Raw genomic sequence first — 24,596 nt, 5'->3', positions numbered from 1 at the left:
TCTTTAAAAGGAGTAATCTGACATAAGAATCTAAAAGGAAACGTTTATTATTAAATACATATCCCCAAGACATTCAAGTTAAAAAAAAATACAGCATAAGACAAAATGTGTATGCACCATTGATCTATCAGTGTTCAAAACAGGAAAGTGAATTTTCTGAGTGAGTGACAGTTCCCTGGAACCTGTGATTACACAAAGGGGACTCCTCAGCAAGTCTACCCTCCCGACCCCCGAGAAGCCTGGCGTGCTGTCACAGACACCGAGCAGGTGAGTGTAAAAATGCACAAACGCTGTGCACGTCCTTCGTTACTCTGTCTACTTCATTACCTTTCTTCCCAGTCCTCCCGAGACTCCAGGAACCATTCTTCCCTGAGCAAGGTCAACTCAGAACAGAATGCAAAAATCTGGATGCTCCTGGCAGACAACACCCTCAGGTTCCCAGGTGTATGCTCACCTTTCCTTGTGGTAGCTACCTAATTAAATAAACTAAGATGGTGAGAAAAAAATGGTCATACAAGAAAAAGGAGCATTTCTGCCTTATCAACAATATGCACATTATTAGGCTCCCAATATAAACACATGTAACACTTTAAAAGCACCAGAAACTCTGCAGTAAGCACCGCATGACTTACAATGACTGTCTGAAGTGGTGTCATTTGCCCACATCTCTGCAGTCATTGTTTGTGTTTATATATATGCACACCTATAGGAAAGATCATGTCTCTCCTACGCACCACCAAGAACAGTTCCCCATGCACACACAGCGTAGACCACACCGATCTGGAAACAGTCTTTTTCACTCTTTACTCCCTGTCATATCTGTGAATCATATGACTTGTTCCTTGAACCTGTGCCTCAGGCTAAGGCTGCTCCAGAAGCAGAGAAAACAGGAACTAAAGCTCTGCCTCTACTTGGTGGTTTAACTAAAGATCATGTTAAGGACTCCCCTGGACATTTAATAATTCTTAGTCTGTTTACAATCTGACACCAGAGCAAACACTGTAATTTGAAAATAAGTTATTCATCCTCCCTGGAACCTGTGCTCAGCTACCCCACCTTACAACACACAGCAGACGTGAATGGAGACCCGCATCAGGAACGCATATCCTTAAAGAACGGATGCAGCAAGGCCGCTTCTGCTGTTATTCTAGAAGCTGGGTTTAGATCTAGAAGTTTATCAAGCAGGTCGTAGGCTTCATCAGGTACTGTGTCCCAGCCTTCCAAGTTGGTAGTACACTCCCTGGGACGACTCCCACAGCCATCACTGTCCCTTTTATTCAAGGAATCCTCTGAGTGCTGTGCTGGAGATGTCTGTACGTGGTAAGAAGCTTTATGGTCAGTGTTCTCTGGAGAAGTATAGCCTGGTGGATTGACTGCTAACTTGGGAGTGTTAGGGTCTAGACCCCTTAGTCTCTCACAGAGTTTCCTCAAGTCTTGTGCTGGGACTTCTTTGCTACACAAAATTGATTTGCCTGAAAGAAAAAAAAAATTACCTGAATATATCACAAGAACTCATGAGAAATATGTAGGTCATGTGCCTCATGAATGTATTCAACCTTCACAGCTGAAAGCCAGATTACCAAGTAGGGGATAGAAAACAGAAAGCAGGGATTTACGGAGCTGTGCCAGGCATCAAGCTGACTGCCAACTTCTCTCCAGGCCTCGGTGTATTAGGATAGTCCTGTGTAAGTTCTCTGCTTGGCACAATAATCATATTTGTGAGGTCTGTATTCAGAAAGTCCCTGCTCAGTTTCTGTTCATCAGGGAAGGTTGAATTGTTACCTTTACTGTGTCTGTCTCACCTACAAGACTGTGAGCTCCTTGAAGATTAAGACGTTATCCAGCTCCTGAAACCTATCCATTCCCGTACACATGAGATACTGTCTGTTGTGCTAGATCCTTTATTTACTGGGATATTCTGGATGCTATTCTAGAACAACCTATCCTGAAGAGTAGCCAAATCCTCTCCATACCCTTTCTTTTTTCTCAACACTTCATCTGTAACAGTAAATGTTTCTTTGGACTAGGCCTTAAGATCTATTACTGACAGCTCACAATAAACAGTGCCTGGTACCCACCCCAGGCACATTCAGGAATAAATCAATCAACAAACCAGACCTCAGGTTTTTTCAAAAAGATAAATGTCAGGCTGGGGAGATAACTCAGTGGAAAAAACACTTGCTGCACTAAGTGTGAGAAATGGAGTTCTGCTCCCCATAGCCCACACAGATAACTAGTGAGTGTGCGGCACATCTGTAATTCCGGTGCTCAGTGAGCAGAGACAGGAGACCTCCCAGGGCAAACTGACTTGTAAGACTAGCCATATCACCAAGCCGTGACTCCGTGAATAAGGAGAGCAAACGAGGAAGGCTCCTGGTGTCAACTTCAGGCCTCCATAAGCACATACAATTTTTTAAAAACATAAATGTCTTTAAAATAACCTGCCATTAGCTTATTATCAGAATGGGCAAAAATAAGGACAGAAACAGGTAATCATGAACTATATATACTTCCTTATTAAGCAGAAATGCAGCTTTAAACAATGAGATGCACATGGAGATTCCCTGTTGAAGGATGCAGCTTGCCAACAAAGCAATCTTGGTTCTAAGAGCCTCCTTTACATACTCTACGATAATTACTAGACAGGAAGAGGGTAAGTGGGCAGGAAGGGAGGGAGCAAAGGAAGCAGTTAGCACAAGCTGAGCTTAGTGAGAACGTAACACCCGAGTCCATTTCTACTTTCCAAACACACTTCTAATTTCCTAGGAAATTCCAGCCCGAGGAGGACAGCCATACAGTTTTATTCCTTAACCTATTCGCTTGTTCTGACATAAGAGGAAGTTCAGCACGTCCTAGGCGCTATGTACACACAAATTTTAGCACGTGACCAAGAAAGAGTACATTTAAATAAAGTGTTGAGGGAAACAACCTAACGCACACATTCAGCCAGGATATATTGTGTCAGGCACTGTTTTCAGCTCCAAGTTTTCTTTGAATTTATCAATACAACTCCACGAGTATTTACTGACCACCTACAAAGGGAGGCTCTGCACAACACTGGCAAGTCAGCACTGTCATGGAACAGCACGTCGGTGGTACTGCGTCCTCTGCACCCAGACCAAGTTTATAAGATCTGACTGAAGTAATTCCGTAACTGGCCCTCATTATAATAACTTGGACTATCAATGAGGGAAATTCAAGCTTTTCAACAAAATGTTTGGTACTGGCTGACAAACTCTGGATCCCCAACCTTCTCTTAAAGCTGTTTAATGGGAGGTGGAACGTTTTAAGTAGTTGAGAACGAATGTAAACATGTTCTATTTTTTGTAATGTGATCTGAATTTCAAGATAACCATGTCACTCCTGTGAGCACTATGTCAGCCTATTAATGCGGAACAAAACTTTCTTATGATAGGTTGGCAGGCACAAACTGCAGAGTCAGTGTTGCTGACATACTTTTTGGCAAGTCTGTTTTGAGACACTCCTAAAGACCACCACACAGTTTTTCTGGCACATTAGACCTTGGCAACTGGTGTTCCAAAGCAAGGGCATTTTTAAGAGTCATTATTCTAAACAGAAGCAGTCCTAATAAGCATTCCATTTTTCTAAATTATATTTTCCATGTGGGCAGGGTAGGGACAGACGTATGCAGCTCTTAAAGCTTGTCAGTCAATCCTGATATGTATTCTTGTTCAAGAATACATATCTGGGGCTGGGCACACAGCAGCTTAGTTACTCGTACCATCCACCGACAGAGGGCACCCAAGCTGGGAAGTAACAACTACAATACTACCTGGAGAACAGACACATGGTGGGATCTGAGTTTGGGTTACTAGAGCAAGGCACCCCATAGATTGCGTTATCTCAGTCTTAACCTGTGCTGTTAATATTTAAGTTCAAGAGCTGGGTGTGGTATCATAATATAAGCACTCAGAAGGCAAAGGCAGGAGGCTGTCTGTGAGTTCCAGGCCAGCCAGAGGTATACAATGAGACCCTGTCCAAAAAGTAAAGAAATTACATACACATAAGACAATATGCCGTAAAGAAAGGTCTACCTGTTTTACTTCTCTGCCACTCTAACCCAAGGAAACCAAGGACTAGTAATACACATTTCTATTATCTTCCCTGACAGTGGTCCTTACTTCAGTGCCAAGTACCTGATGTTTAATAGACAACAGATTAAAATTTATTATTAAATAAATGTCAAGTTACAATCAAAGAGTTAAGATTACAAAGCTGAGTTCTTCTAGCTAGTTGACAAAGAAATGTAAAGTCCAGCTTTTAATACTAGAGTCACTAGTACTCTGTAATAGAAAATGATTTTGTTTTAAAGAAAATAACTGTTTTCAAGCAAGTGAATAATTTCCTAAGAGTAGATGACTTTATGCATACTGAGCAAGTTTATTTGCAAGGAGAATTTTATAACAATTTATTTAGCAATTTATAGGTGATAATCAAAAGAATCTGCCTTGTTCTAGGATATAGAACTTACCAAAAGCTTTAGCAGCCTGGATGGTTTCCCTGGATCCCCGAATTGTCATGATTTGAGCCAAAGCAGTTAAGTCATCGCTGGCCTTGTAAAATGGGTACCGCCCACTGAGCAGGGAGAGGAGGATGACACCCGCAGACCACATGTCAATCGCTGTGACAGAAAACAAGCTTTAAAAACCAGCCTGAGGCCGGGCGGTGGTGGCACACGCCTTTAATCCCAGCACTTGGGAGGCAGAGCCAGGCAGATCTTTGTGAGTTCGAGGCCAGCCTGGTCTGCAGAGTGAGTTCCAGGAAAGGCGCAAAGCTACACAGAGAAACCCTGTCTCAAAAAAACAAAACACCAGCCTGAGCTTGTGAACGTGTGACCATCTAAACCGGTAGCTGCAGACCTTTACCGCGAACTAGTATCATCCTAGGAGCCGTAAAAGTTAGGATACATGGGCTTGAATCAACAGAATCCCCATCAAGTAGTTCTGGAATAGGTATTTAAGTTTCTTGGGAGATTTTAATGTATAACCACAACTCTAACTCAATATTCTTCCTGCGAAATAGTTTTCTCTCTTGAACTAGAATTAGAAATATTTCATCATTAGAAAACTGTAGGTAAATGTACTTTTTATAGGATCAAAGGAAATTTAACAATTCAACATTCAGGAAGACATCCAGATGCTTCTCAAGATGGAGCCTTTCAGTGAGACACTGAGCATTAGCCCAGCCCAGCGACAGCCCTGGGTCTGAGCCCCAACACCAGCCTGACTTGAGTCTCCTCCTGACTGTCCCAGCACTAAGTGCGGCGGCCACTCAGCACTGACTGTCCCAATACTAAGTGTGGCCACTCAGCACTGACTATGCTAGTACTAAGTGCAGCCACTCAGCACTGACTGTACCAGTACTAAGTGCGGCCACTCAGCACTGACTGCGCTAGTACTAAGTGCAGCCACTCAGCACTGACTGTACCAGTACTAAGTGTGGCCACTCAGCACTGACTGTGCTAGTACTAAGTGCAGCCACTCAGCACTGACTGTACCAGTACTAAGTGTGGCCACTCAGCACTGACTGTGCTAGTACTAAGTGCAGCCCCTCAGCACTGTCCTTCTTAGTTTCGTTTGTACCACGGTCTGCTCCCTCAGTGTCTTCTCCTCCACCCTGTGCTGAGGTTCCTCAGCATTCCAGTTTCTTCCCTGCATGCCCCCCTCAGGCTCCACCCCCTTGACAGCGGCAGCTGTATATATATCATATATATATATGATATATATATATATCATCACCCACACACCGGTGCTCAGCCGCGTGTCCATTCCAGCTCCTCCCTGACTCAGACTGAACTGCTCCTCTGCAGGACATTCTACTGGATATGCCATAAATCTCAAACCAGCGATGGCTCAGTCCAATTTTACCTTTCCCTATAAACCAGGCTCTCCGTATTCTCTATCTTGTTTCTGGGTACACATTTACATCCCTCAGGCTAGTCATATAAATACCCTGATGCCTTTCCCCTCGGTACCCCACACAAGTTTTGACAACCAACACCTACTAACGCTGTCAATTCCTTACTCATTTTTCCATTCCTGTGCCAATGCCATCATTCATGTATCCCTCACCCCTCACCTGGACCACTCCAGGATACTAGCCTCCAGAAGCTGCTCTTCTGCACATCTGCAGGGACCTAGAGCACAACCCTCACGGTCTTCCTTGAATGGCCTCGACTGGCCTACAGGCCGAGCGGTTTAACACACGGAATCTGTGTCTTCCCAGTGTACTTCCAGTCACCTCCTGAATTCCACTTTACGTTACAAAACACTGAACTTAGGTTTCCTCTACAGCTAGACTATGCTGTTTCTGGAGTTTCTCAGGTCATGCTCAATGCCAATCTCCAACTCCACAGTATTTCCTCAGAGGTCATCTTTTCTATGAACCTGCTTTCATACCCCTTTGGGTAAGAACAGATGCCCCGCAATACCCTATAGAGTTTTATCACCACATTCAACAAGTCATTTTGTAACTATGACCATGTGTGTCCTACTATAATGTAAATAGAGTTGTACTCATTTTTACATCATTAGCAAGCACAGGACTGGTACATAACGAATGAATGATTTCTTCAAAGCCCATGATCCAAGTGAACAGCAGGAGTCATCTCGTTCATCTAACATGGTGTCTCCAGATTCCACCTCCACAACAGGAGTCACCTGTACATTGACAAGGTGTCTTCTAAGTTCTATGACTTTCTGGATTCTAGAAACCTTTTCTCTTTTTCAAAATCTGTTAACTGCTATTGCATGATTTTCATGGTAACAAAATAATTAATCAAAAAAATTATCTGTACCACAGAAAACTTCTGAGGTATTAAGTTAACAGGTAAGTGCTATAATTCTGATGCTGACAAAAACTACTGAGCAAGCCTCCCTGATTGATATATGTAGCTCTTGGCTTTCTTCTCTGAATCGGCTCTGTGTTTCTTATTTAATAAGACGGTTGATTACATCTACAGATATAGTATGTCATTTAAAAAATACAGCATTAAGATCAGAAAGTTGCATACAGAAACACATATCTGAGTGGGAAGTTGCACTAGCAGGGCTCAGCGTCAGGCACCAGCGACGGTGACGAAATAAAACACATCTGGGAGAAGCAGTGTGAACGGATCCCTACGTGGGCTGCGTACCTGTGGTCTGGTTAGGACACTTTGTCAGAACCTCCGGCGCTCTGAATCCTGGCGTGCCTGCCCGAGGGGCAACCTGCTGCCGCCTGATGAGGAGGAAATAGGACACCTCGTTAGGTTAGTGGGGCACGGTGGTGCACGCCTGTAACCCACCCGAGCTTGGGAGTCAGAAGCTAGGCTGCTCTACACAGATAAGAACTCCAGGACAGCCTGGTCTACATTAAGAGTTCCAGGACAGCCAGGGCTACATAGAGACCCTGTCTCAAAAAACAAACAAACAGAAAAACATTGAACTATGTTAAGTCCAAAAAACAAGCTATCAATTTAGTTCACATAAAATTCTGTCTGGTGTCAATATAAATAAAATTCTTATAAGCACTGAAAACTGACTTCGATAAACATTCTGGATTTTATTCATTCTCCCCCACCAAGCCCCAAACCCTGGCCTTATCCCAGACAATTTTAACACAAATTCCAAGTATAAAAACAGACGGTAGATAATAAAAACTGTAATAGAAAAACAGAACACAAAAGGAATTTATATAAAAATTCTTTTGTTTGGGGATCCTGAGTTACTGATATACTTATTCACATGTAGATTTGAGTTAATCAGGAAGAATCTATAAAAACCAAGTCTAAAGGAAAAACTTTCAAGGCAGAGAGAAGTAAGAAGCATTATTTGGTCCTGGTTATTCAACACAGGCTGGAGTAAAGCTGACAGAAACAAGGGCTTCTGCAAGAGATCTCTCCAAGAGCCTCCTCCACCCACCCTCAGCTGCACACGAGAGCAAACATGTTTTCATCAAATGAATACATGGCAACTGTTACTTGTCTACTGGATTGCTGTGTACCAGCCCACATTTACTTGCTTTCACTCACTAACCAATATCCCACCAGTTGTTTCCAGTTCTAATGTTGTCTGGCAACGTGCTGTGACTCTACAGAACGTCAACACCTTACCTCGACAGGCAAATGCTGCAGACTTTATCTGTCCCGTAACAGTCACAGGTCAGGACAGCCGGGCAAGAACTGGCAGTTTTCCTCATCACACTAGTCACAGCTTTTGTAGAAATGGCCGCCTTTTTTGTTGCTAGCTTTCTTGAGATTATATCCACAGTCTTTGATTGCTTTATGAGCTAAAAAAAAAAGCTGTATTTTCTATTTCCACGACATTTAACATGATGCCTTCAAATGCTGGCACGGTAAAAGCATTATCAAAAGCATAAACTTCATTCAAAACTGCTGCAGGAGCTACCAGACTGCAATTCAACAGCTCTCTATTAAAATGTTTTAAGGCCACTGGGCATGGTTGTACATGTTAGTAATAGCTGAACTAGGAAAGCTGAGGCAGGAGGATTCCAAGTTTGATGTCAACCTAGGCTATATAGTAAAACCCTGTCTTAAAAAAAAAAAAAAAGTTTGGCTTTCTGTCTAATAACCTAGTTAGCGTGGCAGGTATTTGAGACTGTTAGAACAGTTCTCGATATTCTAGGAGCCAGTACTAACCATGACTAACTACCAAGGTCTAACTCCAGTTCAGAACGGTAACTGCAGTACACTACGCCATCCATTGTTTGAGCTCTGGCTGTCACAGGGTCCTTCAGTCAACTTGAACTCACCTAACCTGAAGGCCTACTGTGTGGGGACTGTGAGGTGCTGGGAACTCGGGAAGTGTAGCCCTGTTCTCAGTGCTCCTCTAGAGAAAGAACAGCAACAGCTAATCAGAACTGAAAACTCCACCAAAAAAGTTCAGGAAAAAATTAAAGATGACTGAATTGATTAAAAATACCTTCTGCCAAAGCCAACCTCTACCACATGCTCTAGTGCTAACTCTAGCGGATCCCCTGAGCTCCTCGGCGCGCGGCTGACTGACGGTTGACTACGAAGCTACATTACTTACTTTCTCTGCAGGGCTCTCATGTGAAATGGAGCTGTGTATATTGAAATTTCTTTCTCCAAAAACAGAGCGCTGGACAGAAAGGCCTACAGATCCCTCCTACAATACCAACAAAAACAGGAGAATAAGGGTCACATCTGTAACACTTTCTGCCAGCTGTACTCTGCCGCAGCGTTAGAGTTTAAGTGACGGAAACAAAACAGCCACATCCAAGCCGTTCTCAGGCACCAGAACACCGTGAAAGGAGGGAATAGTCCAGACACCTAGTAACACACACTCAATGTCACCACAGTCCACACACAATGTCACCACAGTCCACACACAATGTCACCACAGTCCACACACTCAATGTCACCACAGCCCACACACAATGTCACCACAGTCCACACACAATGTCACCACAGTCCACACACTCAATGTCACCACAGCCCACACACAATGTCACCACAGTCCACACTCAATGTCACCACAGTCCACACACCATGTCACCACAGTCCACACACAATGTCACCACAGTCCACACACTCAATGTCACCACAGCCCACACACAATGTCACCACAGTCCACACTCAATGTCACCACAGTCCACACACCATGTCACCACAGTCCACACACACAATGTCACCACAGTCCACACACCATGTCACCACAGTCCACAATGTCACCTATGTCACCACAGTCCACACACACGTCACCACAGTCCACACACAATGTCACCACAGCCCACACACCATGTCACCACAGCCCACACACCATGTCACCACAGTCCACACACCATGTCACCACAGTCCACACACACAATGTCACCACAGTCCACACACACCATGTCACCACAGCCCACACACCATGTCACCACAGCCCACACACCATGTCACCACAGCCCACACACCATGTCACCACAGTCCACACACACCATGTCACCACAGCCCACACACCATGTCACCACAGTCCACACACTCAATGTCACCACAGTCCACAGTCAATGTCACCACAGTCCACACTCAATGTCACCACAGTCCACACACACAATGTCACCACAGTCGCTAAAACCACTTGCAGAGGCTTTCATTCTCCTGTGAGGCTAAGATGGAGACAGACACTTCAAAATTCCTGTATAATTTACCTCTTTCTTTAAAAAGGAGAAAGGACATCTAAATTTTTAACATACAGGGAACCCGCCCCCCTTTATCATATAATGTAACTTATAACTGCAGAGACTAAGTTTGTCAAGTAGGGTATTTTGGTCTGAAATAGAGTACTATCTCAGTGAAAAACTAACCAACGGAAACACGTAACAGAGGTTTTTTAAATCTCAAGCACCACCCTAGCACTGCATCCCCCCCGTAGCTGATGGACAGCACTCCTAAACGTCCGTATCTGAAAATGTAAAAGGCAGAACCTTTCCGTCTTTCCCTTGCTTAACGTGAGTCTGTGTGTTCTGTGCGTTCGCGTAGGGTCTCTTGACAGAAGTTTTTGCGGCACACTGCGGATCCAGATTTTTAGGTGCTGGGCGGCTCAGGGAGCCCTTGTGTCCAGTGACTCCATGGTACTTGTTTCGTGGACAACCTTCCTGCTGAGCCTCAGACTGGACAAACTTGAGAAGCTCTATCTTTGTGTCATGGGTTCCTTGGGCCAAACCAAAGTCCACCAAGGCATACCTAAGAAGCAAAATTAAGTATTATCACCCTGCTATAGCGACTTAATTAATAACACTGTACTGCTCTCAAACCACATTCAGAAACTAATTGACTCCAGAACAAATAAGAATGTAAAATAGGGGCTGGGGGCTGGGGAGATGGCTCATCGGTTAGGAACACTGGCTGCTCTTCCAGAGGACCCAGGTTCAATTCTCAGCACCCACACGGCAGCTCAAACTGTCTATAACTCCAGTTCCAGGGGATCTGACACCTTCACACCAATGCACATAAAACAAAGTTAAACAAATTAGTAAAAAAGAATTTATAATAGCCAAAAGCAAAAAACAAAAAACAAAAAAAAGAAAGAAAGAAAAATTCTCAAGAACTTAATAGCTAAGACTGAAAATCAGAGAAAGATGGATCCTTAGTGACCAGTCAGTTAAGCACTTTCTCTCTACTTAGGGCCTGCAGACAAGGCAGGGGAGCGATGGATAAGACACAGAAAGCAGAACCCTTGGCTGTTCAGTATGAAAAAAGGGCATTACAATGGGTACTTTCTAACGGAACAAGTATAAAGAAATTACAGAAAACACAGGGCTACAGAATTAGTCTGAATTTCCTTACCATACTAAGTATAGCATATAATATAAATACTGTTTTTAGCTTGTAACATCTCTTCCATATTTAATCAACAAAAATACACATATAACAACTTTGGTGTTAAAACAGAAAGCTGACTATGTTGTCCAGTGTCCCATTTACTAAAACAAGAATATGAAGCCTAGAAACAAGGGCTCCAAGGTCAGAATGGGCCAGATTCTAAGTTCTTTCATCTAAGTGCACATCTCATGATGTACATTGTTATTAATATAATTTCATTTTCCTCATTGCATTTTCTCTCCCCAATCACAATAAAACCCTGAACAGAAACCACGTGAACACTGTGGTTGTTTACACTGTATGTCTGAGAGATGGCCTCCACAGTGCAAATTCAACTATGTTTTCCAGGATTCTTCCCACTTACTTTTTCAGGCGTCTATTATACAAAAAATTGCTGGGCTTCACATCACGATGAACAATACCAAACTGATGAATCCGTTTCAAAGCTATGAAGAGATTAAACATATACTCTCGTACTTCTTGAAAGGAAAGAGAATTCAAAATGTCCTAAAATAAAGTTATGAATGAAGTCACAAAACCATTCAACTAAACATTTAGCTAATTAAAGTTACCAAACTATTAAAACCTACCAAAAACGACTCATGTTCCAGATATGGCATGGCAATAACCACATGATCGTTTTTCCTGAAGCAGTACTTAACTCCCATGACGTTATCCTGCCCCCTGGTGGGAAACGCACAGTGAACTTTAGAGGGAAGGTCAGATGCACTATAACTTTATGCCTTAAGAAATGAATTATTTTAGCAATGCACATGTACTTACTACCAGAAAATCCAAAATCACATTAGTGAATATAAGCATTTAACTGACATATAAAAGAAAACTTTCGAACAAAAACAGCACCAGTTACAAGGTTACTGTAACAATCCAAACATGAGATATCTGCAGTTTTAACTGGGGAAGTGGCAGATAACAAGGCTAACTGGCAGATAAAATATTACCTGCAACAGGTTTTAAAAATAAATAGCCGGTGGTGGTGCACGCCTTTAATCCCAGCACTCAGGAGGCAGAGGCAGGCGGATCTTTGTGAGTTGGAGGCCAGCCTGGTCTACAGAGTGAGTTCTAGGACAGCCAGGGCTACATAGAGAAACCCTGTCTCAAAAAACTGAGGGGAAAAAAAAGTAACATTCATTGACCATCATTATAATCTGCCAAAGCTCTGAGAGATTCTGAAACACTGAGTCCTAATGGGATGCGTCCATCAACCTTTCCTGTCAGGGCCCAGCGAACAATGCTCGGGGGGAGGCAGAAAGACTGCAGGAGACAGAGGGGATGGACGACTCCAAAGATGCAATGCCTTCCACACAGTGACTGAGGCACGTATAAACTCACAGGGCCTGCACAGGTTCAAGCCAGATGGGGTCCCAGAGACGTGGGGGAAGAGGGGCAAGATGCAGGCTCCCAACCCTAACCAAGGAGCTATCCGCAACTGACACCCCCTTGCAAAGGAAAAATTAGTTTCCATAGAAATTAGATGCCAGTGGAATCTCACTAGATATATTAACCACACTTAGAGCAGCCCCATGCCCAGCAGTAGATGGCTAACACAAAAGGAACTCAATGCATTTTTATAGACATTTTGTCTCATATTTGTTTGGGCATTTTTTGTTTTTTTTTTTTTTTTTTGGTCTTACTAGCCTTTTGCCTATATATTTTGGTTTCTATATATTATGGTTTCTGACCTTGTGTTTTTGTGGGTTTTGTTTGGGTATGTGTGTGCGTGTTTCTCATGATTTTTCTTTTTCACTCACTCACTCACTCACTCACTCACTCACTCACTCACTCACTCATTCAGAGATCCTCCTGCTCTGCCTCCCAACTCCTGAGATTAAAGGTGTGCACCACCACCCCTGGCCTTAGTCTGTTCTTTGGTTTGTTTGCCTTTTTGTTTGCTTTCTATAGAGAGAAGGTGTGGAGTTGGGGGGATGGGAAGGTCCTCGAAGGAACTGGGGGAAAAGGAAACCATGATCAGAATATATTGTATGAAAAATTTCTCAGTTGAAAAACAACCCCCACCCCCAAAAACCCAAAACCTGTCTCACGACACCCTCATGGAAAAAGTCGTGCTCCACCCCGTTTTACAAGTGAGGAAACAAGGCAAGAACTTCCCCAAGGAGTTAAGTCAAGAAGGTATGATCGAATCCAGGCAGTTCCTCTAGAGATGTACTCCTACTCACTACTCCAGACTTCTCTGTAAAAGATGGGGAGGTCAATGTAGTCACCAACAGAGCAGAAAACCAGAGAAGGAAGCATCCTAAGCCAAGTTGACCACACATTAACCACCGCATCTTTCAAGATGGGAAGCCAAGAAAGGCACTGAGGACGGACTTGCAGAAAAGATACCTTTTTTTGGCTTAGGATCTCACACTATAGTTCAGTCTGGTCAAAAAACACATGGAGATAACTTCTGCCTTGGCATTGTTGGGATCATAGGCATGCCAGATTTGGGTGATGCCAGTTTAGGAGTGAAATGAAGACACTGAGGTTGGTATCTACGTGCTGGTTTGAGCAACTGAGTAGACAGATGTGGTGCCTTTTACACACAGGCAGATGAGAAATTTGCTGGACTGGTTATTCTGGCTAGGCAAGACAGGTTAAAGTTTAGGGATGTATGTACACATCTGGGTATGGGTGCAATACACAGAAAGACAAAAATTATCACATTCTGTTATTCACATCTGGAAGCCAATAAAGTGGATCTCACAGAAGCAGGAAGTAAATAGAATCACTAGAGGGCAAGGTCAGTAGGCAGGGCACACAGGAGGTTGGAAAATGGTTATCAAAATATATCTAGCTAACAGCAATAAGGCCTCGTGCTCTACCACACAGCAGGGTGACTGGAGTTCAGAGCAATTTATTTACACATTTCATCTGGGGTTTGAAATACAAAAAAAGATACATCTTTAAGGAGATAGAATCATTACTGGACCTGATTTGATCATTATACATTATTTGCTTGTATAAATCATTACATCATACTGTATAAATGTGCAATTACTTTGTGTCTACTAAGAAAGTCAATTATGTTCAACAAAGAGAGCAACACTGAGTGTGCAGTCAAAGAGCAGTGTGTGAGTAAGTGAGGAAACCCGGCCACTGCAGAGCACGGACAGCAGTGCAAGCAGAGGACAGGTCAGCTGCAGGCGGGGAGCACCGTCACCACGCCCAGATGTTGACAGGACCGACCTAGCAGAGAGAAACGACAAACGACTCCGTCCTAAGACTATCACGGGAGACAAGGCTGTCAGTACTCGAGATGCACACACTTCTCCCCACTAAGACAAGCCCAGGTCATAAGCCAAGGCTGGCTATTTGCCAGGAAGGAAGGTTACATGTAGAGATGGAATATGAACAGGAGGCCCCCCCTGGACCTCAGGAGAAATCCCCTCTAAAAGGATGAATGGAAATTTAACCATTGCCAGGTATGGGGCAAAGCACAGGTGACTGGAAACTGTAATTTAAGCACAGCCTCATTATTCTTGTTAAACTACCGTAAATATTATAAACCAGGTAGAGTCAATTCAGGTGAAATGCCTTTAAATTGCCTACCCCGCAACTGTCAGACACTGAAGTTCTGCTGCGATTCTTACAGGATGACTTGTTGGAATTAAGTGTTTCAGCGCAATTTTCTCTTCATGTCCTACTTGCAACTGTGCCGTGGCCAAATAAACAGAGCTGAAGGTGCCTAGGAAGCAATTGAGTAGATTTTTCATATTAGGCTTTAAAAATGTTACGGTAAACAATGCTATAAGATTAATAAATATCTTAATGGAATAATACATTAAGTTATGACTGTTTGTTTTATCCTAAATATTTATTACTTTCAGTCTTTAAAGGGGGAGAAAATCTGTTACCAGTTACCAACATTATCATGGTTTCAACAGTTTAATAGTAAAATACACCCTTACATTACCTTCTCCGATTTTGTCCTTAATTTTGAACACACTGACAAGCTGTGGTACAGCTTCACAAAGCTTCTCAATATCTTTTTTAATGCCTATGAAGGAAGGAAAAATTTACAGTTAGCACCTGTAACGAGAAGTAGTTAAGGTTTTTGTTGTTGTTCATGTTGGTTTTGGACAGGGTCGCTGCCCCTCCCCACCTCCCTGAGACAGAGTTTCTCTGTGTAACAGCCCTGGCTGTCCTAGGACTTGCTCTGTAGACCAGGCCGGCCTGGGATTAAAGGCGTGTGCCACCACCGCCAGGCTTGGGCAGGGTCTTGTGACAAGGGTTGTGATTCTCCCACCTCTGCTCTCAAGTACTAGTACAGGAATTTGACATCACTGCCCAGCTTATAATTTCTTAGGTTCAATGATAAATCAATGAAATACATTTTTTTAAAAAGATGTATTTATTTATTATGTATACAATGTTCTGCCTGCATGTATGCTTGCACTCCAGAAGACGGCACCAGATCTCATTACATGTGGTTGTGAGCCACCATGTGGTTGCTGGGAATTGAACTCATGACCTCTGGAAGAGCAGCCAGTGCTCTTAACCTCTGAGCCATCTCTCCAGCCCCAATGAAATACATTTTAAACCAAGTAATTAACTACAAAATGATAAACATTAAAACCTCACAGAGTTGCTAAAAAGTTGCAAGTTGCAAAACGATAACTAGCAGGAAAAATAAAAAGATAGCCCCAAAATTAAACACGGCAAATTTCTACTGTATTGGAGGAGCTACACACTAAAAGATATACTGCTAGTACATATTTGGCCTTTAAGATGAAAATGCTAAGTTTAAAGCAAAAAAAAAAGACCTAAAGCGGGGCAAGGTGGTGCATGCAGTAGTTCCAACTGCTCAGGGCACTAAAGCAGGAAGACCATTTGAGCTCCAGGAGCTTAAGGGCAGCAAGGAAAGAGAACAGTGGAAAAGTTTAAAAAAAAAAAAAAAAAATCTATAAGGGGGTGTGCTAGTACATGCTGGTACTTCCAGCACCTAGGACATGGAAGCAAGAGGATTAGGAGTTCAAGGCCAGCCTCAAATACATAGTGGATTTGAGGCCAGACTGTCTCAAAACAAACACCCAAAATATAAAATGAAAAAACTGAACACGCACTGTATGCTGTGATCACAAGATGGCACAGTAAGGGCACAATGCAATCATCCTGAAAACGACTTCCTCCATCAGACACAAAATCTTACAGGCGGGAAAGTGTTTGGCACAGAATGGTCAGTCTATCTTAGGAAGACAGTCTCCTAAGGTTCTCTAGTTTGTGGGGGAAAAACTTGTTTAATGTGTTCCCAAAGTTAATGGCATCCTCTATTTTTGACCCCAGAAAAACTGCTAATTTTAGCTAAATACAAAAGTACACATAGCTACAATAAGTGGAAGCAGTAATATAAAATCTAATAAACTACTGATACAAAAAAGAACCACCTAAGAATCTTCAGACTCTACTGTAGAATCGAAGCCAAGCACAAGCCAGTTTCAGTAATTATTCATACTCAAAGCTGAAGGCATTTTCAAAGTGCTTTCACATGCATTACTTTCTCAGATTCTTTTTTTCTCTCTGCAGCGGTGTGGCCAGAACTCAGGGCTCACACTAGGCAAGCACTACCCATCCTGTAGCTCCTCGTATCTGACACAGTCTTGCTATGTAGCTCAGGCTGGTTTCAAGCTTGTAATCCTCCTCCTACTTCTTCCAGAATGTTGAGACTCCAGGCACATGCCACTGCCTGGCCTTCAAATCTTCGTAACAGCACTATGATGTTGGTACAGTAAGAATGAACATCTGGCCAGGCATGGCGGCATAGCACTTGGGAGGCAGAGGCAGGCATCTCCATGAGTTTGAGGGCAGCCTGGTCTATATAGCAAGTTTGAGGCAGCTAGCTAGAGTGTACAGAGGGAAACCCTGTCTAAAATCAGATACAGGTATCTAGTCAGAGAAGTTACATCATTTGCTCAGCATCAGAGAGGTACCACTGATGCCTACAGACACTCACTCATAATTACTACCTTTTAAAACGTTCTGCAACAAGTACACTTTTAAAATGAACACACTGGTGCAGCTGGGCTTCCACCGGATTTTAGTCTAGTAGAAGAGACAGACATTCTTACTCTCTTTTCTTGTTTTTTTTTTTTTCCTTTTCTTTTTTTTGTTTTGTTTTGGTTTTTCGAGACAGGGTTTCTCTGTGTAGCTTTGCGCCTTTCCTGGATCTCACTCTGTAGACCAGGCTGGCCTCGAACTCACAGAGATCCACCTGCCTCTGCCTCCCGAGTGCTGAGATTAAAGGCATGTGCCACGACTGCCCGGCTCTTGTTTTTTTCTAAGACAGGGTTTCTCTGTATAGCTCTGGCTGTCCCGGAACTCACTCTGTAGACCAGGATGACCTCGAACTCATAGAAATCCACTTGCCTCTGTCTCTTGACTGCTGGGATCAGAGGCATGTGCCACCACCGCCCAGCTGTGTTCTAATGTGGAAAAATGAAAGAGAACATTTGCTGTGTATGCAGAGACACTGAAAAAGGAATGAATGGTGTGAGAAGAGTTAATGAAACACAATGAAACCCAAAAGGGCAAAGCAGAGAATAAGTGAATGCTATACAAAGTTTAAAGTAGAAAAATGACAAGTAGAAGGCAGATGTGAAGGGGACCATCAAGAGTCAGAGGTGACAGAGTCCAAGGAGAGCCAGTACAGTGTTCTGTCTGCCACAGTGACCCACTTAAAGCACAACTTACTCAAGCTGCCCTCACCATGGTGAGATGGAAACTCCACACGATTTCAATACAGGAGGCAACGTAACACAACACTGGAGATGGGGACCTAAGTTGGAAACGTGGATCCCCTGTATACCATACCGAGATGTCTGTCTTGAGCACAGAGTTCATCTCATCTGTGAATCTAAGTTTCCTGTCTGCAGGTACACGTATCACTATTATTATTATTGTAGTGTGGAGGATCAAACCTTGTGCCTACTAGTAAAGTGCTCTACCACTGAGCTACATCGCTCGATAGCTGGGTTTTTTTTTCTTTTTTTTTTAAGAGATTTTCTATTCGTTTTACGATAGCTGTTGTTTTATCATCTACAGAAGAAAATAAAAGTTGGGATAAAAAGGTTGTAATAGTTTCCATGTCATTTGATTATTTAGAAGATTAAAATAAATGTGTACACACACTTTACACAAAGCTTGTCACACGGTAAATGCTAAATGTATGACTATAATAATTCTTACTATTCTAACTATAATAGTTACATTGCTTGAGACAGGGTCTATGCAGTCCTGGCTGTCCTGGAGTTTGCTATGTAGACCAGGCTGGCCTCAAACTCAGAGATCCTCCTGCTTCTGCCTCCAAAGTGCATGAAAGGCTGTGCCGCCACTTCCAGCTATATTTGGCTTGAGAACATTAACTTATGCTTTAATCACTGATTTATCTCTGACATCTAGAAAAGTGCCTGCATATAATAGATACTAAGTATCCATCACTTGGGTATGTTTCGATCTCATCATGGAGTAATAGCATAGGAGTATGTCATGTTTATTTTGGGACTTTTATATACTGACTTAATTTCCTATACTTAGGGTATCATATAATTTCATACAAGCTGGAAATCTTTGAAGAATAAAAAGAGAGCATTCGTAATTATGTTGTGACAACAGGTATAAACTGTCATGGACAAACCAAGATGGTGCCTGTACCCACTGTAAAAGCATGCACTCGGGTATCCTGTACCCACTGTAAAAGCATGCACTCGGGTATCCTGTACCCACTGTAAAGCATGCACTCGGGTATCCTGTACTCACTGTAAAGAATGCACTCAGGTATCCTGTACCCATAGTAAAGCATGCACTCAGGTATCCTGTACCCACAGTAAAGCATGCACTCGGGTACCCTGTACTCACTGTAAAGAATGCACTCAGGTATCCTGTACTCACTGTAAAGAATGCACTCAGGTATCCTGTACCCATAGTAAAGCATGCACTCAGGTATCCTGTACCCACAGTAAAGCATGCACTCGGGTATCCTGTAATCACTGTAAAGCATGCACTCGGGTACCCTGTACCCACAGTAAAGCATGCACTCGGGTATCCTGTAATCACTGTAAAGCATGCACTCGGGTACCCTGTACTCACTGTAAAGCATGCACTCAGGTATCCTGTACCCACAGTAAAGCATGCACTCGGGTATCCTGTAATCACTGTAAAGCATGCACTCAGGTACCCTGTACCCACAGTAAAGCATGCACTCGGGTATCCTGTAATCACTGTAAAGCATGCACTCGGGTACCCTGTACCCACAGTAAAGCATGCACTCGGGTATCCTGTAATCACTGTAAAGCATGCACTCGGGTATCCTGTACTCACTGTAAAGAATGCACTCAGGTATCCTGTACCCATAGTAAAGCATGCACTCAGGTATCCTGTACCCACAGTAAAGCATGCACTCGGGTATCCTGTAATCACTGTAAAGCATGCACTCGGGTACCCTGTACCCACAGTAAAGCATGCACTCGGGTATCCTGTACTCACTGTAAAGCATGCACTCGGGTATCCTGTACCCACAGTAAAGCATGCACTCGGGTATCCTGTACTCACAGTAAAGCATGCACTCGGGTATCCTGTACTCACTGTAAAGCATGCACTCGGGTACCCTGTACTCACTGTAAAGAATGCACTCAGGTATCCTGTACTCACTGTAAAGAATGCACTCAGGTATCCTGTACCCACAGTAAAGCATGCACTCGGGTATCCTGTAGCCACAGTAAAGCATGCACTCAGGTATCCTGTAGCCACAGTAAAGCATGCACTCGGGTATCCTGTACCCACAGTAAAGCATGCATTCGGGTATCCTGTACCCACAGTAAAGCATGCACTTGGGTACTAAGACCCTCTACTTGAACACTATGAGGAAACACTCAGCATATATAATTTAAACTTCATTCTTTCATCAAATATTTTTTTGTCATTAAACTTGGAACATACAACATAAAAAACAAGTTTGTTGAAACAACATTTAATCCAACTGCTGCCCGGCACCTGTGCAGTGCAGCATTTTTCTTAGTAGGGAAAAATTAAAAATGATTCAAAGCTTCAACAATAAAAAGAAATGACAGCATATTAAACAATGAAATTTAAACCAAGATGTAGAATAGTTAAGTATCTAAGAAATTTTCAAAATATATACTAAGCAAAACAGAACAGAGGAGTTGGGTGTGGTGTTCAGAGGTGGGGTACTTGCCTAACAACACAAAACTCTGAATCCTATTCCTAACACTGAGGGGAAAACAAAGTTAGAAATATGTTGATTATGATCCCAACTTAATTTTAAAATATACATCCTAGGCCCAGGAAGATAGCTCAGTTGGTAAATGCTTGCCTTGAAAAGTATGAGGACCTGAGTCTGATTCCAAAACCCATGTCAAAAAGCCAGGCATGGTGGCCCACACTTTTAATCCCAGGGCCAGAGCAGTGGGAAAACCGGATCTCTGGGGAACGCCTGCAAGCCAGCTTAGCCAAACTGGTGGGCTTCAGGCCAAAGAGACCCTGTCTTAAAAACAGAAAGAGTGGCAGTACTTGAGGAATGATGCATACATGTGCATATGTGTGTTCTCTCTACACACACACACAACTAAAGGACTAAATACTGGAAATATTTTACTTAGGCTTTCGTATTTTCCTAAATTTTCTTCAATAAGCATGAATAATTTGTTGTTATTACAAAAATTCAACAATACTACTAAACAAAGGGCTTTGCTATTCATCTGCTATACTAGGCATTTATTTTGTATCATTTAATACTAACAAACCCCTACTGTGGGCTGGATCCTCTTTGGTTTTACACATGCAAAGATAGACAAAAACTCCCAAAACCCCCACCAAAAAAACTGAAACTTCAATAAGGAGTTAAGGTAACGTAGGCACATAATTGCTTCATGATCTATCTCATCTGACTTATGGTATGCCTGGACCTCATCAGTACTAGTCTTTCCTAAAGTGGTATTTCTGACATGGCTTTCGCTTTTATTAAGAGTCACAGTAAAGAACTCATGGGTAAAATTTCAGCATGTTTTATAAGTTATCATGGGCACTATTTGCAATGGTCTAAGTTGAGTTACATGACAGCTACAAAACTTTTGAAACCAGAAATAAAAATCACCCCACTAATTCATCCCATTTTCAAGATATCAGAAAAGGAGCATTCCTCTGAAAATAATTCTAGAACCAGATCAGATTCATGCATTCACACACTCCAGTCGATGAACAATGTGAATAAGAGGCCAAAATGAATACGGGATGCTAAGTGATACAAGAATATGACTATGCTATTGCATATGTATGTATGTGTATTTATTAATTAAAAAAAAAAGCCAGATGCCACGCGGTGGTGGCACAAGCCTTTAATGCCAGCACTCGGGAGGCAGAGGCAGGAGGATCTCTGTGAGTTTGAGGCCAGCCTGGTACGACAGGTCTACTGGTCCTGAGTGAGATTCAGGACAGGCACCAAAACTATACAGAGAAACCCTGTCTCGAAAAACCAAAAAAAAAAAAAAAAAGGCCAGACTGAAAATAAGTTATTTTAAAAATTAATAAAGGACAGGGGAAACCAGGCAACAGTAGTATTTTAAGATCAATCTAAAGCATATAAAATGGACTGGAAATCTAACAGGAACGGAAGCAGACAGTTTAGGTTAAGGAAGTTAATGGTACTTCAACAAGGAAGGGAAGAGGAGCCTCAAGCTTTTAAATCACAGTAACAGTGGTGTTCATCACCATGGAGAGGGACACTGAGAGGGGTTCTCATTGTGACAATAAATAAGTTTAGTTTTAGTCAAGAAATCAAAAATACAAGCCCGGCGGTTGGTGGCGCACACCTTTAATCCCAGCACTCAGGAGGCAGAGGCAGACGGATCTCTGTGAGTTCGAGGCCAGCCTGGGATACAGAGTGAGTTCCAGGAAAAAGCTCCAAAGCTACGCAGAGAAACCCTGTCTCAAAAAAAGAAACCAGAAATATGTGACATTATGCTTTTTTAAGTGACATTAAAGCTTTTGGGAGTTTACAAACTATAGAGGAAAAAGTAGTAGGATCATTGTGTCTAGGATAAACATTAGAATGAAATAGTTGTTTTCACTGTGTCTAAGGTAAACATCAGCATGAACAGTTGTTTTCTTTAAGTACTTAGACCTTAAAGAAATCATTGCAGGAAACGATGATTGTTTTCTGTTATCTCTAGAGTGTTTTTCTGAAGGAGCTTTGTGGTCTTTGCATGGCTCTGACCACAATAAGGCCCTGGCACACCTGGAGCGTCCTGCTTTACTGGGTACTGCACACAGTGCACAGTAAGAACTAGAGTTGCAAGGGTGTGATGCTTCCTTCAGGAAACATAAAGATTAGATCAGGGCGTTGGTATGAGGAACTTCTCTCCCCCCCCTCCCCCCACAAAACCTTTTGTGTAACAATCAATAAATACAGCTGTTTGGGGTTCAGTTCATAGAAACTGTTCCTCCCTGATGTAACAGGGCCTGAAGTTAATCTGGAGTGTCTCTTAGAACAGCGGACAACAAATAAAGTGCATACCATAAATTAAAAGTCAAAATTAGTATCTTCTTGGACAAGCCTAAATTTTCTTAGGACAAAGAAGATGGCTAGATTTTAGGAAAGAACACAGTCAACTGGGACTCTTCTGCTTAAAAACACGTATGTTAAATGAACACTGACACATGGGCACTGTGCACAACTGTATGAAGACATACATTGTTTCTGGAGGTGGGGCTGAGACAGGGTCTCAAGTAGCCCAGGCTGGGCTTGAACTCCTGATCCTCGTGCCTCCACTGCCACCTGAGTTTATGGATGTGTACCACCATGCCCAGCTGAAGGGGCACGTTTTAGTTCCTAAGATCCCGATTTTCAGTCATCATCTTGAATCGTGAGAAGTGGTGTTACATCACTGCTACAAACCATTCCATTCTGTGAATTCTGTTTCTGAATACTTAAAATTCCTTCCCAATCAGTTTCTAAAACCAACACAACCTGTTTCCCTAGAAAGTCACTAACATTTGGACCTAACCAAGTTCATTTAAAAGGACAAAGTTGGATTCCAATCTTTTTTTTTTTTTTTTGGTTTCCCGAGACAAGGTTTCTCTATATAACAGTCCTGGCTGTCCTGGATCTCAATTTGTAGACCAGGCTGGCCTTGAACTCACAGAGATCCGCCTGCCTCTGCCTCCCGAGTGCTGGGATTAAAGGTGTGCACCACCACCGCTAGGCTCAATCCTCTTAAAATGCAATCCAATCCTAAATCTAGATTTCATGAATCTACATGGACACATGAAGACCTAAGAGTCAGGTGTTTGTGTTTTTTGTTGTTGATGTTTATTTCTCAGACTGTAATTTAATTGGAAGGGAGCTTCTCTTTCCACCTAGTTTTTAACGAATTAGAAAACGCAGACTCGCCAGGCGCCCGTGCATACCTGAAAGTTTCACATTCTGCTCATATCTTTTTAACGAGTCGTCAGCAGGACTCCTGTCACAGCCAGGCAGGGAAGAAAACGCCATGGGCTCTTCCATCTGAGTACCCTAGGAGGCTCCCACGACACACAACTGGGGTGCAGAACGTCAGCTACAACACAGGCATGTCCACCGGGGAGTGCAGCCGCTGTGGAAATCAGAACACTGTGAGGAAGGCGAAGTCACTCGCTGAACCAGGCACGGGACAGAAACAGCGGCCCTCACGGGCACCAACATTAACCCCCCCACGCCCAGAGGTCCCAATCCCAGCCTGGGAGGCGTCGCTGGCCCGGGGCTGGGCGGGAACTCCTGCGGGCCGGCCCGGGCTGGGGACCCGCCCGCCGGCGGCTGTTGGGGAGGGACCGCGGTTGGACCTGAGAAGACCCCGGAGGAGATTGCACGCCGGAAGGCTGGCCCACGGCCCCGCTCAAACCGGCCCAGGGCGGCTCGGTGCCAACCGCGAGCGCCCGGCCGGACCGCCGGGGCGGCGATGAATGAATGGGCCGGCCTGGGCGAGCTCGGAGAACACCGGCACGGCAACGGGAAGCGCAGTGCGCAGGCGCACCTCCTCCCGCCGCGGGAGCCCGCCGCGAAGCTCCCAGGAGGCTGGCAGGGCGACAGAGCCTCAGTCCCGGTGGAGAGTCCGCTCCTGACCCCTCACAGTCCAGAGCGGTGGCGCGCACTGTCAGAGACTCACGGTTCCCGGGAGCCGGGGCGTCCACCGCCGCCAGGAGCGCCCACCGAGCCAGTCCCGGAACGCGCCTGCGCGAGTCT

At 43.5% G+C, this 24,596-nt stretch overlaps 1 protein-coding gene across 1 annotated transcript; it reads right to left on the bottom strand.

Annotated features, from left to right (window-relative positions):
- Positions 1 to 29: 29 nt before the first annotated feature.
- On the bottom strand, positions 30 to 24,596 carry Cdc7 (cell division cycle 7). The gene is made up of 12 exons (XM_059274899.1): positions 24,388 to 24,596; positions 23,786 to 23,970; positions 15,282 to 15,365; positions 14,918 to 15,053; positions 11,938 to 12,031; positions 11,712 to 11,854; positions 10,450 to 10,708; positions 9,054 to 9,149; positions 8,114 to 8,289; positions 7,157 to 7,239; positions 4,493 to 4,642; positions 30 to 1,472 (listed from the first exon to the last, which is right to left on the bottom strand). The coding sequence occupies exons 2-12, from the start codon at positions 23,880 to 23,882 to the stop codon at positions 1,093 to 1,095; spliced, it is 1,698 nt and encodes a 565-aa protein (XP_059130882.1). The 5' UTR covers positions 23,883 to 23,970; positions 24,388 to 24,596; the 3' UTR covers positions 30 to 1,092.

Source organism: Peromyscus eremicus, chromosome 10 (assembly GCF_949786415.1).
Source record: "Peromyscus eremicus chromosome 10, PerEre_H2_v1, whole genome shotgun sequence".
In the NCBI taxonomy this organism is placed as follows: domain Eukaryota; kingdom Metazoa; phylum Chordata; class Mammalia; order Rodentia; family Cricetidae; genus Peromyscus; species Peromyscus eremicus.
This window is presented reverse-complemented; position numbering and strand designations above follow the sequence as displayed.

Bases quoted from the DNA above. Each gene is read 5' to 3' on its own strand.
- Cdc7 (XM_059274899.1), bottom strand. From the start codon at position 23,882: ATGGAAGAGCCCATGGCGTTTTCTTCCCTGCCTGGCTGTGACAGGAGT. The intron at 12,032-14,917 runs GTAGGCAATTTA...GTTTCCCACCAG, and splicing joins CAGTGTCTGACAGTTGCGGG to GGGGCAGGATAACGTCATGG. The intron at 4,643-7,156 runs GTACGCAGCCCA...TTTCTGTCACAG, and splicing joins GTGTCCTAACCAGACCACAG to CGATTGACATGTGGTCTGCG.